Source organism: Neolamprologus brichardi, chromosome 11 (genome assembly GCF_056152115.1).
Source record: "Neolamprologus brichardi isolate AB-2024 chromosome 11, ASM5615211v1, whole genome shotgun sequence".
Taxonomy (NCBI): domain Eukaryota; kingdom Metazoa; phylum Chordata; class Actinopteri; order Cichliformes; family Cichlidae; genus Neolamprologus; species Neolamprologus brichardi.
Genome location: NC_142114.1, coordinates 7094243 through 7109219, shown reverse-complemented (window position 1 = coordinate 7109219; position 14977 = coordinate 7094243). Strand labels below are relative to the sequence as shown.

Sequence of the window (14977 nt, the reverse complement as noted above, 5' to 3'; positions counted from 1 at the left end):
AACAATGTTTGACTGACGACTGGTGCGATTTGAAAAATGTTTAATTTGAGCACGTCTCCAGTGCTGCCTTTCATTGAATAACAGCATTAAATGCCTCAAAGTAATGATGTAAAATGTTTTCTCCTCTGCCTGTCAATATATTTTAGTCACTTCTTACAACAACCTGACTATATTTCGTGTCTTTTTTTTTCTTTCTTTTATTTGTAAAAAGCAGGCTTTGAGCAGTCTCAAATTTCCTCAAAATGTCCTACATTAATATAGCCCATGTAGCTGGCATCACCATTGCTTTTAAGCCATTAAAACACAATATCTAGCCTTTCACTACCTGGCAAGTGGCACTGTAATCATTTCTTTCCAATGGGGCTCAATGCGTCTGTCAAGTAATACTTCAGGGATTGCTTTGTAATTTCACAGTGATTGCTTCAGATCACAGTCAGAAGGATTTTGCGATTACAGCCACGAGTAGAATAGCTTCATAGCTTGCCCCACTTTCTAAACGTTATGATGAGGGGAAAGAGAGACAAAGAGTCGGCGTGGTGGTAGTGGTGGTGGTGGTGGTGGTGGTGGGGGGAGGGGGGGGCTTGCTCAATTAATATGCAATTACAAGCACATTAAGATGAGGAATTTTATAATTATGTCAAAAAGGTTGGTTTTAATTAAATTATTCCTTCCCTCTATAGGTACTGGTTGATTAAATGTATATATTTACTCCAAATATTTATGGAGGAGTTTCTTTGATATGCAGAAGAATGATCGCTGTCCACACTTGTGTGTTGTGACTCTGTCCTAAGCAATAGGTTTGGATTCGTGTCCAGAGCCGCTGCCTCCCAGTAATGGCCGAAAAGTTGGAGATCGTTACACTGTGGGTGACATGGTTTCCTTCCAATGTGATCAAGGCTTTTCACTACAGGTAGGTGGACATATGAAGTGCAGATCTGCAGCTGTCTTAAAAAAATATTGACCTGCCTAAATGAGTGACATTTTCATGGGGATCCTCTAAAGGATGAATCTTTTAAAACAGATGAATCAAGTCCTTTTGATGACTTGTGTGTGTGTGAGCGGAAGAGTACAGGAAAGAAGTATGTGAATAGGCATGTGTGTTTGCAGGTTTATTTGTAGTGGTGCGCGTGTATGTGTGCGTACATTGCTTGCACGCCTCCCTGCTTGCATGTTTGTGTAAGTGTGAGTCCTAGTGTGTTCGTTACAAAGCAGCTTTAACTTCATCCAATCCTGCCTGAGTAGATTCAGTAGCTGTGGCGTTTTGAGCTGTAGAACCTTCCAAGGCCACAGGCGATGGATTGTGTTAACAGTCGCCTCACTAATCCCACACCGATTTTTCTTCCCAGCTCGGGCATTCTCTTCTTTTCATATCCTCGCTGGACTAACCAGCAACTTCTTACACACATCTTCAGGCTGAGTGTCTGAACACCAGAAATAGACTTGAGACGGGTGTAGTAACAAAAGCAAAAGTATGGATGAGTCTTTTGAGTTTAGGTAGGTAGTTTGTGAGTGCGCAGTATAGCTATGTTTTTTCAGGCGTGATGTTAGTGTACAGGTTTTTGGAGAGTCACCCTGCATGTATGCATTTTACCAACATGCAGGCAAATTCCAGTTTCTATGTTTAAAAACCATGTCTCTCTAATATTTAGCTCCTTACTATTTTTATATTTTTATATTTTATTTTATTATATTTTACTATATTTTCTGTACTGTATCATGCTGCTGAGTGACTGCTGCTCGTCAAACACATTTCATTGCAATGTTGACCCTGTGCTAACTTGCATATGACAAATAAAACTTGAAACTTGAAACTTGAAAACTTGAAACTAAAACAACATTAAAGCTCTGAATATTAACCATCACATTTAGATTCCCTTTTTTGTATTCAACACAATTATGTTTGCAGATGTTTTTTTCTGTTCTTATCTCGGGGTGCTTACTCCCATTGTATACCTAGCAGCGAGAACATCCTGCCCTACTCTTGATATTTACACACAAGAAGGGGATTTTGACTAAATCCAAAGATCCATAGGACAGAGATAAAATATACTTGGGTCACCTGCTGGTTTGATCTCATCGTGTTCCTTTTCATTTTTAACTTCACAGTGTTTTGCTGAAAGGGAATTGACAGTAAACAGTTTTTGTTTGTTTTCTTGAACAGGGTAATGCATATATTACCTGCATGCCTGGTCCTGTCAGAAGATGGAATTACCCCGTACCTCTGTGCTTAGGTAATGTATTATCGCATACAGTCTGACAGCTCTAGTGACAGCATTTCAATGAGGCGATATTGTTGACAACAAACCCATATTTGATCTTTTTCTTTCCCATTTTTGCCGTTCAATTTTTCTCATTGACTCATTTATCTTTCTTCTATCTTCTCCTTATTTATATTTCTCTCATACTAATATTTTTCTCATATACATTGACCCGATAGCTCAGCAGCCTCAAACAGGGCATTTTATTGTATTAGGAGAATTTTATTGTACAATCGGGGGGTTGGGAGGTGTGATGGCTGGGAATAGATGCCTTGATGGGGTTAGGGATTATGAATTTTCTGCTTTCCCCTTCGGTTGAAAATCAATAAGGCTTTGCACCATCTGAGTGTGCTGTTTGATTTCTGATACTCCTGATGAGACTCCCTTGTCTCCCCCGACACTTCCTCTCAAGTTGATTGCCACAGTGATAGTTTCCAGAGATTACCAACGAAGAACTCCACATTCTCTTTGACGCCTCGCTGTTCGCTTGCACCCTGCTCCCCTCCGTTATATACATATACATAAACATATGCAATGTGATAAATGCACCCTTGCACACACAGACAAAACTGCACGGTTACCCAAAGAGCTCTTTGTGTAAATACTCTGTTCCTGTGGTTTTCATCGTTCACTGCAGACATAAATCCCGGCTTTGCTGTCGATAGGCATGTTCTCGGCTGTGTGCATTCACTCGTTAGCTTAAGTCTTCTCTCGTTTACAGTACATACGCTTCCCTGAACACCCCAGGATCTGTATTCATTTTGTTTGCTGATAAACCCACATCAAAGGCTTTGGATGCCCCTGCACCAAACGTATAACACCCTTTTAAGTACCTCTCGTCTTCTCTTTTATTTCATACACAAGCAGGTCAAGCCCGTCCCCCCTCCCCACTACCAGGAACACAATTACCTCCCGAGATAGTTTGTGCCTCATTTTGGTCTTGGTTGATAGTCCCCAAAGAAATAGCAGCAATATCACTTGCGTTCTCCACCATTTGCCACACAAATGCGCCTGTTGGGGTTGTGATGGGAAAAGCAGGAATGATTTAGTTTTAAGATTATAAGATTACACCACCTGGGTGTTCATGTAAGACTAGGTTGTGTGTCACAAGAGAGGGGTATAACCTTCACAGCAAGCTAAGTGTTCTCTAATGCACTCAGTCAAACAAGAGAGGGTGGGGTGTTGCAGGTGGGAGGTTGAAGTAATCACCTTCACCACTGAGCAAAACTGAGTTAGACTATTGAATAGTGACTCTCTCATTTATTTTGATTTAAAGCACCACTGAGCAAGGAGGGTGCCTTGGTCTGCTTGTTTTTTTTTTCCAAGAAGAGATGGACAAGCACAAGTCAAAGAAATAATGCAACAGACAAAGACCCTTCTCTGCTCTGCACAAAAACACACAAAAACACATACACATATATATATATATATATATATATATATACATACAAATATATATATATATAGACTATACATGTATATAAAGAATGTGTAGGATACACATGCACAACATACGTAACATTTATGCGTGTGCTGAAACTTTCACTCACACAAAGACACAGTGCTTTTTGCCCTCCCTGAATATGCAGCCCTCTAGTCATTGTTTTTCTTTGTTTTCCCACTGAGCTGCTCCATGGAGAAGTGACATGTTCTTTCTCCTTGGTTGGTCTCCCTCAGCTCAGTGCGGCGGCTCCATGACAGACTTCAGCGGCGTCATCCTCAGCCCAGGCTTTCCAGGGAATTACCAAAGCAGCCTGGACTGCAGCTGGAGAGTTCAACTCCCTATTGGCTTCGGTCTGTAACCTCTCCTCTCTCTTCTCCTGTGTAACTCAACAACCTGCTAATTTCAAGCATGTATAAGTACTAGTGTGTATAAAAGTGTAATACAATATTTGACAGGAATAGCCACTCTTTGCTCTCTTTTACTTCATTCATGTGCTCTTGGGTTTACCTCTTCCATTAACCTTCTCTTTCCTCTTCTTTAGGGATCCATCTCCAGTTTCTGAACTTCTCCACAGAGCCTGTTCATGACTATTTGGAGATCCGCAGTGGGAGCCTTGAGACAGGAACAGTGATTGATCGGTTCAGTGGCCCCACGCTGCCCAATCCTCTCTTCAGCACCACCCATGAGACTACTCTGTTCTTCCATAGCGACTACTCCCAGAACAAGCCCGGCTTCCACATTGTCTACCAGGGTGAGAGAGAAAAACAGTGTAGCCTAAGAGGACGTGCATTGTTGTCCTTATTTTCTGTTCTGTGTGTCTACACATGCACGATATATATACATATTATAATGTCGTGCAAGTATGAGCTGTATGTGAAATATCTTTTAAAAGTTTAGGCTTCTGAATGTTTTCTAGCTTTTCAATTTTTTTTCTTATTGAGAATAAGAAAATTGAGAATTTGCTAAAGGTACAGCATGTCTCCAAAGCACAGTAGGGACACCTCAGAAGCACTGGGTGCTGTCTCTCAGAATGCCTCTGGAGGTTAGCCAATCAGAAAAAAAGGGAACATTTAGGGAGAGTAAAGAGACAGGAGCTAAAATGGCATGTCTCAGATAGATAGTGAATTGAGGGGCTGCATAAAGGCCTAATATGAGATAAATAAGGTTTGTTTGTTTTTTTGTTGTTGTTTTTTAACCATGTAAAGTACAGCATCAAAAATAGTCATAACAAATGATAACCAAGTGTCCATATCATGATTTTAGGTCTTTCCCTGTACTGTAGTCTGTTAGATATTTTGCTCATATAATAGGTTTGCAAAGCATAAGAAGGGGAGGTATTCTCTTCAAAAGTAAAGACTACCCCTGTTGAACAGCCCATGCTTTTCCTTTGTGACTTATTTACATCACTATAACACCCTGGCAAAATTTGGTGACTGTCCCCACAATAACAAAGTAAGTAAAATGTATTTATTAAGATACACAGACAGTCAAAGCGAGGTACACAAAAAGATTAAAGTAAATAAGAGCATTAAGTGCAATAATAGGCAACAGAAAAATACAATAAGACACATTAAAACAGACGAAAGTTTTAAAATAAATAAATAATAATTCAATACAAATTCTCATTAGAAAGCTTGTTCAAACAAAAACAAAATCCCCAGATGCTTAGTGTTCACACAATATGCAAATAATATGGCTAAATTTATTATCTGTTTGTTTCTCTCCTGCTCTATGTCCTCACATGTATGTATGTGTTTTATTACAATCAGATTCAACTATTCTCATTCATGTAATTTTCCTGTTTTTACTGTGAGCCAGCAGAACGATAAATAGTCACTCTTATGCAGCTCATCAAGGCTAATTTCAAGACATTTTCCAACCTGCTGCTGTGCATTACTAAAATCCATGTGTTACAACAGGGATGCAACAGTGTTGCCTGTCAAAATCAGTAGTACCTAAGTTAAAGAAAACAGATTTGATGTGATGGATGCGACATTTACATATAAGATGAAATTTAGAGGCTTAAAGGATGTCTTTAGAATTTGCGTAAAGCTAAACAGGGCTTTGCTCGTTATATGCATTTAATCATTGTTTTTAATCAATTTTTAATCAAAGTTAAAATTATGAGATTTTAAATAAGCTTCCTATGGTCACTTTGAAATTGGGTTTTGCAAGTGACGTGAAAGAAGATTGAAGCGCTCTCTAACAGGACACGTAAAAGCCCATTATTTACATTAGGTACAGACAAGGGAGAAAGTTTTGTAATTAGGTATGCACGGCAGTTTCTTCCACTGAGGTTGTAAGATTAAAGAAAACCTTTTGCATTTTCCGAAACATTGCATACCACATGTCCTTGAAAATTATTATTTTTACCCCAGTGTTGAATTCTGTGTTTTATGATCCTCTTTGTCTTGGATGGGTTTTACTTTCCCCCCCCCAGCATATGAGCTACAGAGGTGCCCAGACCCACGGCCGTTTCGTAACGGCATAGTGATCGGACAGGACTACAGCGTGGGGATGACCATTTCCTTTGAGTGCCTGCCAGGTTACACTCTTCTTGGAGAACAGTCGCTCACATGTCTGCATGGAATCAGCAGAAACTGGAACCACCCCATCCCCCGCTGCGAAGGTGAGTGCCTTAGGTACCCTCCAAGCTCAGCAGTGTCCTTGCACCAAGTGTCATTCATATGCAGAAAAAAAATTGGCACTCGATCTATTCAGTATCTGAATGTTTCCTATGAATTTCTTATATTTGGTGAATCAACATATTCTGTTTATTCATCTCAAAATGCTCTTTCATGTTTCTGGTTTCAAAATCAGTAGGAAAATATTTAAATATTTGTGCAGCTAACTAAAGTAAAGGTGAAGATTATTTTCCATTACAAAAAAATGTCTTTGTTATTTTAAATAGTTAATTTTATATTAGAATACAGTCTGCTTTGTGTGCTGTCTTTTACTCTAGCACATCAAAGCATGAGACTCACCAGCTATTCAACACTATTTTACTGAACTATAAACTGATGCTTAGCGATTATAATGATACATGGAGCATCTTCAAGTCTTTAATGCAAATCTGAACATGCTGGTCTTTTATGTAATTCTAAAGGAGTCGCCTTAGATGTCACTCAGGTACGCTAAACAATCTTTCCTCAGTTAAACGATGCAACAGCAGCGTTATAAGACCACACGATAGTTTTATATTTACCTTAAAATGTTGTTTTGGTTCTTACATGCTGTATTGCTCCTGTCAGGTTTACAGCACTTCTTTTTTTTATCCTGTGGGTAATGCTTTGGCTTCGACTCCTAGTTCAAAGTCAGACTTAAACATCTAAGGGGGGTTTGCTGTCAAAATCAGTCATCATCATCAACTTCACAACAGCCAGTAACCATTCCTTGCATTTGTGTCTAACAGGTGCATTCTCCCCCCCCCCCCCCCCCCCCCCAGTATCTGGGTGATAACCCAATAACACGCCGTTATGGTTTATTTTATCAACTGTTAGTGGCAATACAACCATAAAAGCTACTGTTATCACTTGAGATATGACTGGCTTTCTATTTTTGTCCGACATTGCTTTCTCTCTTCCCTCCTCTAGCTCTGTGTGGTGGGAATATAACATCCATGAATGGCACAATTTACTCTCCTGGACACCCAGCCGAGTATCCACACTTCCAGGACTGCATGTGGACCGTCAGAGTACCCCCTGGGTACGGCATCTACATAAATTTCTCCGTTATCAATACCGAGCCAATCTACGATTACATCACTGTGTGGTAAGCCCTCATTTCTCTCTCAGTATGACATTATTTATCAATCATCAGCTTATAGCACTCATGAAACGCATGCTGTTTCTGTGCACAGAGCTCAATACAGACTTTTTCTTAACTACTTTTTCAGTTTAAAAGATCAGGGAGGGTCTGACCCCACTGACTTTAAGGGAGAGGTATCCTGGACCAGTTGCCAGCCCATCATAGGGTTCACACAGAGAGACAGACACCCACACCTAGGGCCAATTTACATTCACCGGTTAGTCTAACATGCAGGTTTTTGGACTGTTGGAGGAAGTTGTAGAACCTACAGAAACCCCACACAGACAAACACAGAATGGTGCTAGCCAAATGTCTCGAGACATTCTTGCTGAATAACGAATTAATTTGAGCTTTACAGAGCAGACATGTTTTAAGGCCAGAGGCCAGTTAAGTAAGTTACGTTCACAGCTTATGACAACAACCATACATGACAACAAATATTTTGAAAATATGTCCTGACATTTACGCCTTTCTTTTACTAAAAAGAAACTAGATTGTTTTTATGTGACTAACTAACTAAAAGAAATTCAAGTCTGAATCACTGCGCTCACTTTCTCTACTCCCCCAAACTTTTGCTTTTACTTTAGATCCCCCAGCAAGTGTACCATAAAAGACAGAAATGTGTATCAGCATGAAAACATCAACTTTGAGTTGCTTGGGATGTCTGTTTACAATCGAGAAACTTTACAGATAGTTGTACAACAGTAAACAATACTACCTGCCTCCTGTCACTCCAGCCGCTATTTCCCCATCTCCCCTTTTCCCTGTATCTTTCTGCATCCTCTCTGTTGTCTGAGGCAGTCATAGAGCGGTCCTCATGAGTAATAAGGGAGGGAAATGCCTTCCAGCATCCAGGGCTGCCATTGATGGTATGGGAGGAGGGAGCCACTGGCACTACTGTTTTCAAATCAAATGGCGCATAAACAATCTGTCCCTTGATGGTAACATTTTGTTTCCCTGCCTGACTGCTATCTCTTATTTTGTTGATCTCTCTTAAAAGAAACTGCAGTAAGACTTCCAGTATATACAATATTTAAGGTGAACAAATATAAGGAAAAAAAAACATTTAGTGTGATTTAGAAAAGAAAGCCTGGAGCTGCTTGAAAGTGCCAGTAATTAAATACATTTCTCTTGTTAAAAAATAACATTTATACATAATAGAAAAGTGCTGTCTTCTGGTGCATTTTTTATCCCTAAAGAAAATACTGTTTGGGTTGTTTTTGCATGCTAACATGATATTTTACTCCAGACATAGATCACGGTCACGCACCTGCAAGGGTTTGAAAGTTCTCTGTGCTCTCATTAGGGCAGCTGATTCTGTTTTAGAGCTGCTAGCTAATGCATGGCTCAGAAATGGCTTCACTGCTAATGACAGCTTCTATTATTACCCCACAGCCATCCACCAATTCGTCTTTTTATCTTTTAGCAGGGGAACATGTTGTCCATAAATGTAGTTTAATGTTGCAGTAGGGATGTACAGATTGCTGTCAGTAAATTTCCTGAGAAATCTCAGGAAAAGCATCTCCAAACCCTAATTACCGTTCAAGATATAAAGTGTCACAATATCCAATCCAGCGTCTATCTATTCATCCATTTTAGACGCTTTCTCCAGGCTCTACCTGGGGCATCTTGAGGTTCACCCAGGCCAGCTGGAATGTATAAGTATGCTCTGGGTCTGCCTTGGGGTCTCCTCCCAGTCAGACGTGCCGGATGTCTCTTCAGGGAGGCATGCTAGAGGCTTCCTAATTAGGTGTCTGTCTTTCTTTAACTGCCACTTTTCAGGAAAGGTCCACTCAACCAAAAAGTTCTAATGCTTTTGTAATGCTGTAACCCCAACCTACACAGGCTGCTTATGCTAGCTTTCTTTACTCATAAATCACGAATTTTATCCTGAGGCTGAGCTCCATCTCAAACAAGATACTTCAGTACACGCAATTCCTTCAGTTCCACACTTCCTCAAAGTGTGACGTTGTCCAAGAGATGCCTTAGACATGGCATCCGTGTAATTAGGATGATGGGTTTTTTTTTGCCTGCATCAATATGTAATACTGAATTGAATTATGCTCAATACATTTTTATATATCTTTGACTCTTGATTGCTGAGAAACATTTTGGAGACTGTCAGGGGACACGCTGACCTGCTCTTTGATTCCAGCAACTTGTTAAAGCAAACTGGTGTTTAACCAGAAATGATTTTCTGTTTCTGCCTCCCTCCTTTCTCCACCCTTTATTTCTTTCCTATACTTTCTCCACCTCTATATTTCTGCACTAGGGACGGACCTGACCAGAGCTCGCCCCAAATCGGTCAGTTTAGTGGCAGCTCTGTACAGGAGGGCGTGTCCACCACTGCCAATCAGGTCCTCATCAAGTTCCACAGCGACTTCAGCACCAGCGGCTTCTTTGAGCTACATTATTTTGGTAACGTCTCCAAACTTAAGTGGAGACCTCATGCCTAACCTAAGTCTTCTCAATACCTTCTGTCATAGCATTGCTTTCAGCTCTAATGATAAATGATGAATGCAGTCTAAAGCTTTTTTTTCTTGCACTATTAAAACACCCTTCTCAAAGAGGAGCTGATTAATAATAAAACGCTCCCTATCTCAACTAAATTAGTGATTGTTTTTTGATGATCATGAACAGTGATAGGTGGCAATTTCTGATCTAATCAAGTTTCAGTATGATGGGAGAGACGCCGTTTGCCTCTCTTTATTTCTGCCTTCAAATGTGCACACAGCACTCACTCTGTTCAAGGATTCAGTTTGTTTGCCCTTTCCTCAACAGCGTACCAGCTGAGAACATGTCAGCCACCCCCTCCTGTTGCCAACGCCACGATCTTAACAGAAGATGATGAGTTTGAAATAGGTTTGTCTTATTTTATTTGCTTGTTTACCAGCCAGAGACAACGTGAAGTGAAATCAGTTTGCAGTAGGCAGATTATTTGCGCATGTGTAATTATATATAAGTAACTATGTATACAAACACTGGTGTACACATATCTTTTATATGCGTATATATGATTTCATTTAAATGAAAAATGTGTTCCTTCTTGCACTTTGCTCTTCGTTTTCATCTTTCTCTACTCGCTTTCGAAATTTTCTATCTATTCATGCTCCGTGCATTAAAGTATTAATTTGAGGGTAAGGCTAATTAGCTCTTCTTATAAGCTGTTTGTATTTTCAGTGTTCATAATTGATTAGGAAAGTGAAGTGGAAGTCATGTGGCTAGTGGCGGCCTCACTTTCTGTCTTTGAAATTGAGTGTGTGTGTGTGTGCATGGGCTTCTACCTAACTTCTATAATGTAATGAAGTGCCTTCAGTATTCTGGCTAGCTAAGGGGATGTCAATCTTCATTACAAAATGTGTTGCTGATTACTGTTTCAAGTGCTGCGAGTTTTTTACTAGCATAGCTTTGTGGGGAAGTATGTGTGTGTTTGTGTTTGAGTTGGTTTATTAACAGAAATGTTTTGCACATCCCCCCCTCCTTTGTGTGCACGTGTGTGTGTGTGTGTGTGTGTGTGTGTGTGTGTGTGTGTGTGTGTGTGTGCGATTACACGTGTAAATGATCTCACAGGGGACATTATTCGGTACACGTGCCAGCCAGGCTTCACCTTGGTGGGCAGTGAGATTCTGACCTGCCGACTTGGAGAAAGGCTACAGATGGATGGACCTCCACCAGTCTGTCAAGGTTGGTTTCATTCAGTCTGAATTGGAGTCTTTGGATATGTTTAAAATTTTTCTGTGTTTGATTTATTTTTATTTATTTTTTTTGCATTTGTGTTTGTGTATTTAAGTGTTCCTCAAAATGTGTGTACACATTCCCCCCACACATACATATATATGTGTATGCAAACCTGTTTATGTTATGTGGTGCTTGACCACCACAGTGCTCAGGTTGGTTACAGTAAGCAGCACCCACTGATGCATTATTTGACAGACTGCCAGCAGAGCCTCGTCCAGCAGGCACCAGGTGGCAAAAAGCAGCTCTATTCCAATTTATCAAGATTCAGAGTAACAATACTACTGATCCAAGTCCATAGACTGCCATTTGCATACAACCAGCAGTTTTACTGTAGTGGGTAAGTTTGAAACCAATTACAGATCAGCAGGTTTTCACGTGCTGTAAAAACAGATATTCTACCCCTACGTAACGGTCTCATGGGTTTGATTGATGTTTGCTTACCCATAATTCTTTTGAAGATGGAATTACAAACGAGGAGCAAAGTAAAAGAAATTCCTGTCGCCTGCATCAAAGATTTTGTTTAGACAAAACAACAAATGCCTTCAGCCTCCCTGTCGTGCCAGTAAATCTCTGCTCCACACAACAGAGCACTCTGAAACCTTCTATCCCCTGTGGTTAGACATCTTTTGAAGTGCCCTGAAGTCCTTTATCTACAAGTCTTGACTTGATGAGCATTTCTGTCTTTGTATTTCTAGAAACAGTGAGTAATCGCATCGGACTTGTGATCAAGGCATGACAGATGCTTGACAAACCTCAAGCCTGCATTCATAAAGCAACGTAGAGAACGAGTAGTTATTTGGAGCCTATTTGCTTATCCCTGGCTGTTGTTACTTGATGCCTGACTTGATATCTTTGTTTTCTCCCTGCTGTGATTTTGCTGCTAACTCTGTGTTCAGAATTTGACTGACTTTAATTTTAAATTATTACTTGGTAGGTTTCACAATGGAAACACAGCAACAGCAAAGATTAGGCTCAGCAACTGTTTGATCCAAGATACGTAAACCTCAGATTTTCTTGTGTTTTTCTATCCAAATCAGCCACACAAACATCTGTCAGTAGGTAGCTTAATTAACATAGGCACAAAGGTGAGGGACCTGAAAAATGATAATTTGAGTTGGAATTAATTAAGATGGACAGACGTGTTTGTGTGCAAAGAGAACAAACCACCTTCACTTGTGCTGTACTGGGCTTACCTAGCATTTTTCAGTATATTAATAATTTACAAAACCACAAGCATGAAGTTGAGCAGCATGTTATAAGCTTATTAGACATGCTGGAATAAAGGGGATGAGAAACAAAGCTTGATTGCTTATTTCATCAGGGTAGGTATGGCATATAGATCTCTCTTCATCAAATCTTTTATATGTCCTGTATGAGTCCTTATATCACATTATGTCAACATGAAGGGTATCAGCAACACGCAGTATGTTGTGAAGGAAAATGTTTGTAGTTAAAACAGCTGATTTCCATCAAAATGAATAAACTGATAAACTTCGCTAGTGCCAAAAGAGGGCATTCAGTCACTTTTTGAGTGCTGGGCAATATTTCAAGCCATCTCACCAAGGCTGGTCGGCCAGCTCACCTTGTCATGTGTTACTGACTACACAGAGCTCTGCCAAGAGCAGCTAGCTCATAGCATCAGAAATTCACACATTGCACTTAAAATATTTTCACAGGTTTTAATTTGAGTGACTACAGTTGACTACAAAACACGTTGGGACTATTCAACTAGTACACAATAATTCACATTGCTGTTTGAGATGCGCTAAAATATTTTTGTGTTGGACAGCAAATGCTCTCATTCATCATAAAACATCTAATGTAAATACTGTACTTTGCCAGAAAAGTGGATCTGCTTAGTGACCTAAGCTAAACCAAACTATTTGCTAAACTATATTCGTTTTGCTAAGAGAATGTGCCCATACTCAAGTACAATGCAAAAAGCTGCAGAGGTGTTAAATCAACATCTTTAAAGTGTTCAAATGTGTCAGTGATTGCAAGTCATTTGTTTAGACTCTCCTTAAATCTTGCTTTGAGCATCATATTAGCATAGTTAAGATAGCTGTAGAGTGACTAATTTATTATGTGACATTTTCATGGATTGCCTTTTCATTATATTCAAGAATTCATCTTACCGTGTTGGATATGGTATGTCTTTGTGCCACCTCTAGCATGAAACTAATTGCTCTCCTTGGGACATGTAAAGTTGAACTTAATTTGAGTTGACCTGCTATTCACATCCAAGGGACTGCCACAGTAAACTTGCATAGGAGCCACTTCTTGTCACAGCTTGCCGAAAGGGCAGGATAAAGAATTCTCATGTGCTCTCTGTATTCCGCTTTTGTTTGCTGTCAGCCTCTATGTTAATTGTAATTTTATGCTTTTAAGATAACACTGTAATGTCCTTGTATGGCTATGCAATTTAACCCCTAAATATGCTTGGCTTTTAAGATATTTCCCCAAGCTCTGTCTTTATAAAAGCCTGTGAGGAAGGTCAAACATTTTCTTAAATCAAGGGTAGAGCCACCATCGAGTTGACTGCTGCGTTGGTTAAACCATCTGCCACACTGAGGTTTAGTGCAACTAAAATATAAATGTTGTCGTATTGCGCCTGCTGTCACATTCGTATAGATGTTTGAGGAAAACAAACGAGTAGGGACTCATGCACTAAACTCGTCTTTGCAATACGTACCAAAACTTTTTTGTGCGACATTAGTTTGTACATAGCCCTGGGTGTCATTGGCATTCAATATGTGCAACTTTCGGAGTGAAATCAGCAATGTTGTAGTTTTCCACAAGGTAAAACATCTGTGGAAGATATAATAACTGCTGTTGGCTAAGCTTAAACAAATGATGTTAGCCTGCATGCTACCTAATGCTGACTCCAGGTAAGGTGTAGGTTAAATTAGGGCTACATGCCTCTTAAATTAGAAAACATATGTCACTGTGTTTTGTTTACTGGGTATTTAGTGTTTTTGGTATTTATGGTATAATTTTTTTTTCATGATCATTTTGAAGTGTACATATATATTTTTCAGCCAGTGTCTCTATAATCACTCACAGTAGGATACAGTGCTCGACATTTGTACTGCAGCCAAATCACCATGAATGCATTTTATAAACCTATTTCATAAAAGGCATCTGTAAAAGTATGTGGTTTCTAAAATGTTTTGAAGCCTCTCGTGACTCAGATTTTAATCCCTACCTGCAAGTTTCAGGCAAAGCAGTTTAAACCGCAACTGTGCTCAGTGGATGGACGTGTTTGTTGCTTGGCAACAACTTTAGTTTAATAAAGAAGGATTGGAGGCTCAATTATTTCAATAACAAGCACTTACCAGCTATATTGTTCTATTTACTGTGCATTAGATCTTATCAGGTGAGTCTGTTTTGTCTGCATCTTAAAGCGCTCCAACATGTGGAAATGCCAGAGGCAAATGGGAATTTGTGCAGTGTATGAACAGTTTTCGGGCTAGTAACTCCAGAGTAGTTAGTAGGAAGAAGTTGTAGAATTGAAATTAGCAAATTGCTTCTAACAATTGTTTTTTATGATTTTCCTGGAACTGTGAAGGCTCTGTAACAAGCATACCACTGGTGTCAGTAAAGCAGAGGCTGCTGCTGAGCAAACAGTTCCATGAATTGATGCAACTGCATCAACTAAAGACCCCATTGAACTCCGTATTTCCAGCGAGAGTCATAACTCTTGTGTTAAAATGGAGCGCTGCAGACTTTA

General features: G+C 39.7%; 1 protein-coding gene across 4 annotated transcripts in view; it reads left to right on the top strand.

The window, feature by feature from the left end:
* The window catches only part of LOC102799137 (CUB and sushi domain-containing protein 3-like), a 238547-nt gene that overhangs the window by 162224 nt on the left and 61346 nt on the right, over window positions 1–14977 (top strand). For 3 of the 4 annotated variants that reach the window (XM_087848045.1, XM_087848044.1, XM_087848042.1), the window contains 9 exons: window positions 792–910; window positions 2162–2231; window positions 3936–4052; window positions 4244–4453; window positions 6143–6331; window positions 7296–7473; window positions 9782–9927; window positions 10291–10371; window positions 11080–11193. In XM_087848045.1, coding sequence (XP_087704171.1) covers window positions 792–910; window positions 2162–2231; window positions 3936–4052; window positions 4244–4453; window positions 6143–6331; window positions 7296–7473; window positions 9782–9927; window positions 10291–10371; window positions 11080–11193 — 1224 coding nt within the window. The remainder of the gene's footprint in view (window positions 1–791; window positions 911–2161; window positions 2232–3935; window positions 4053–4243; window positions 4454–6142; window positions 6332–7295; window positions 7474–9781; window positions 9928–10290; window positions 10372–11079; window positions 11194–14977) is intronic. The other variant, XM_087848043.1, reaches the window with a different exon arrangement.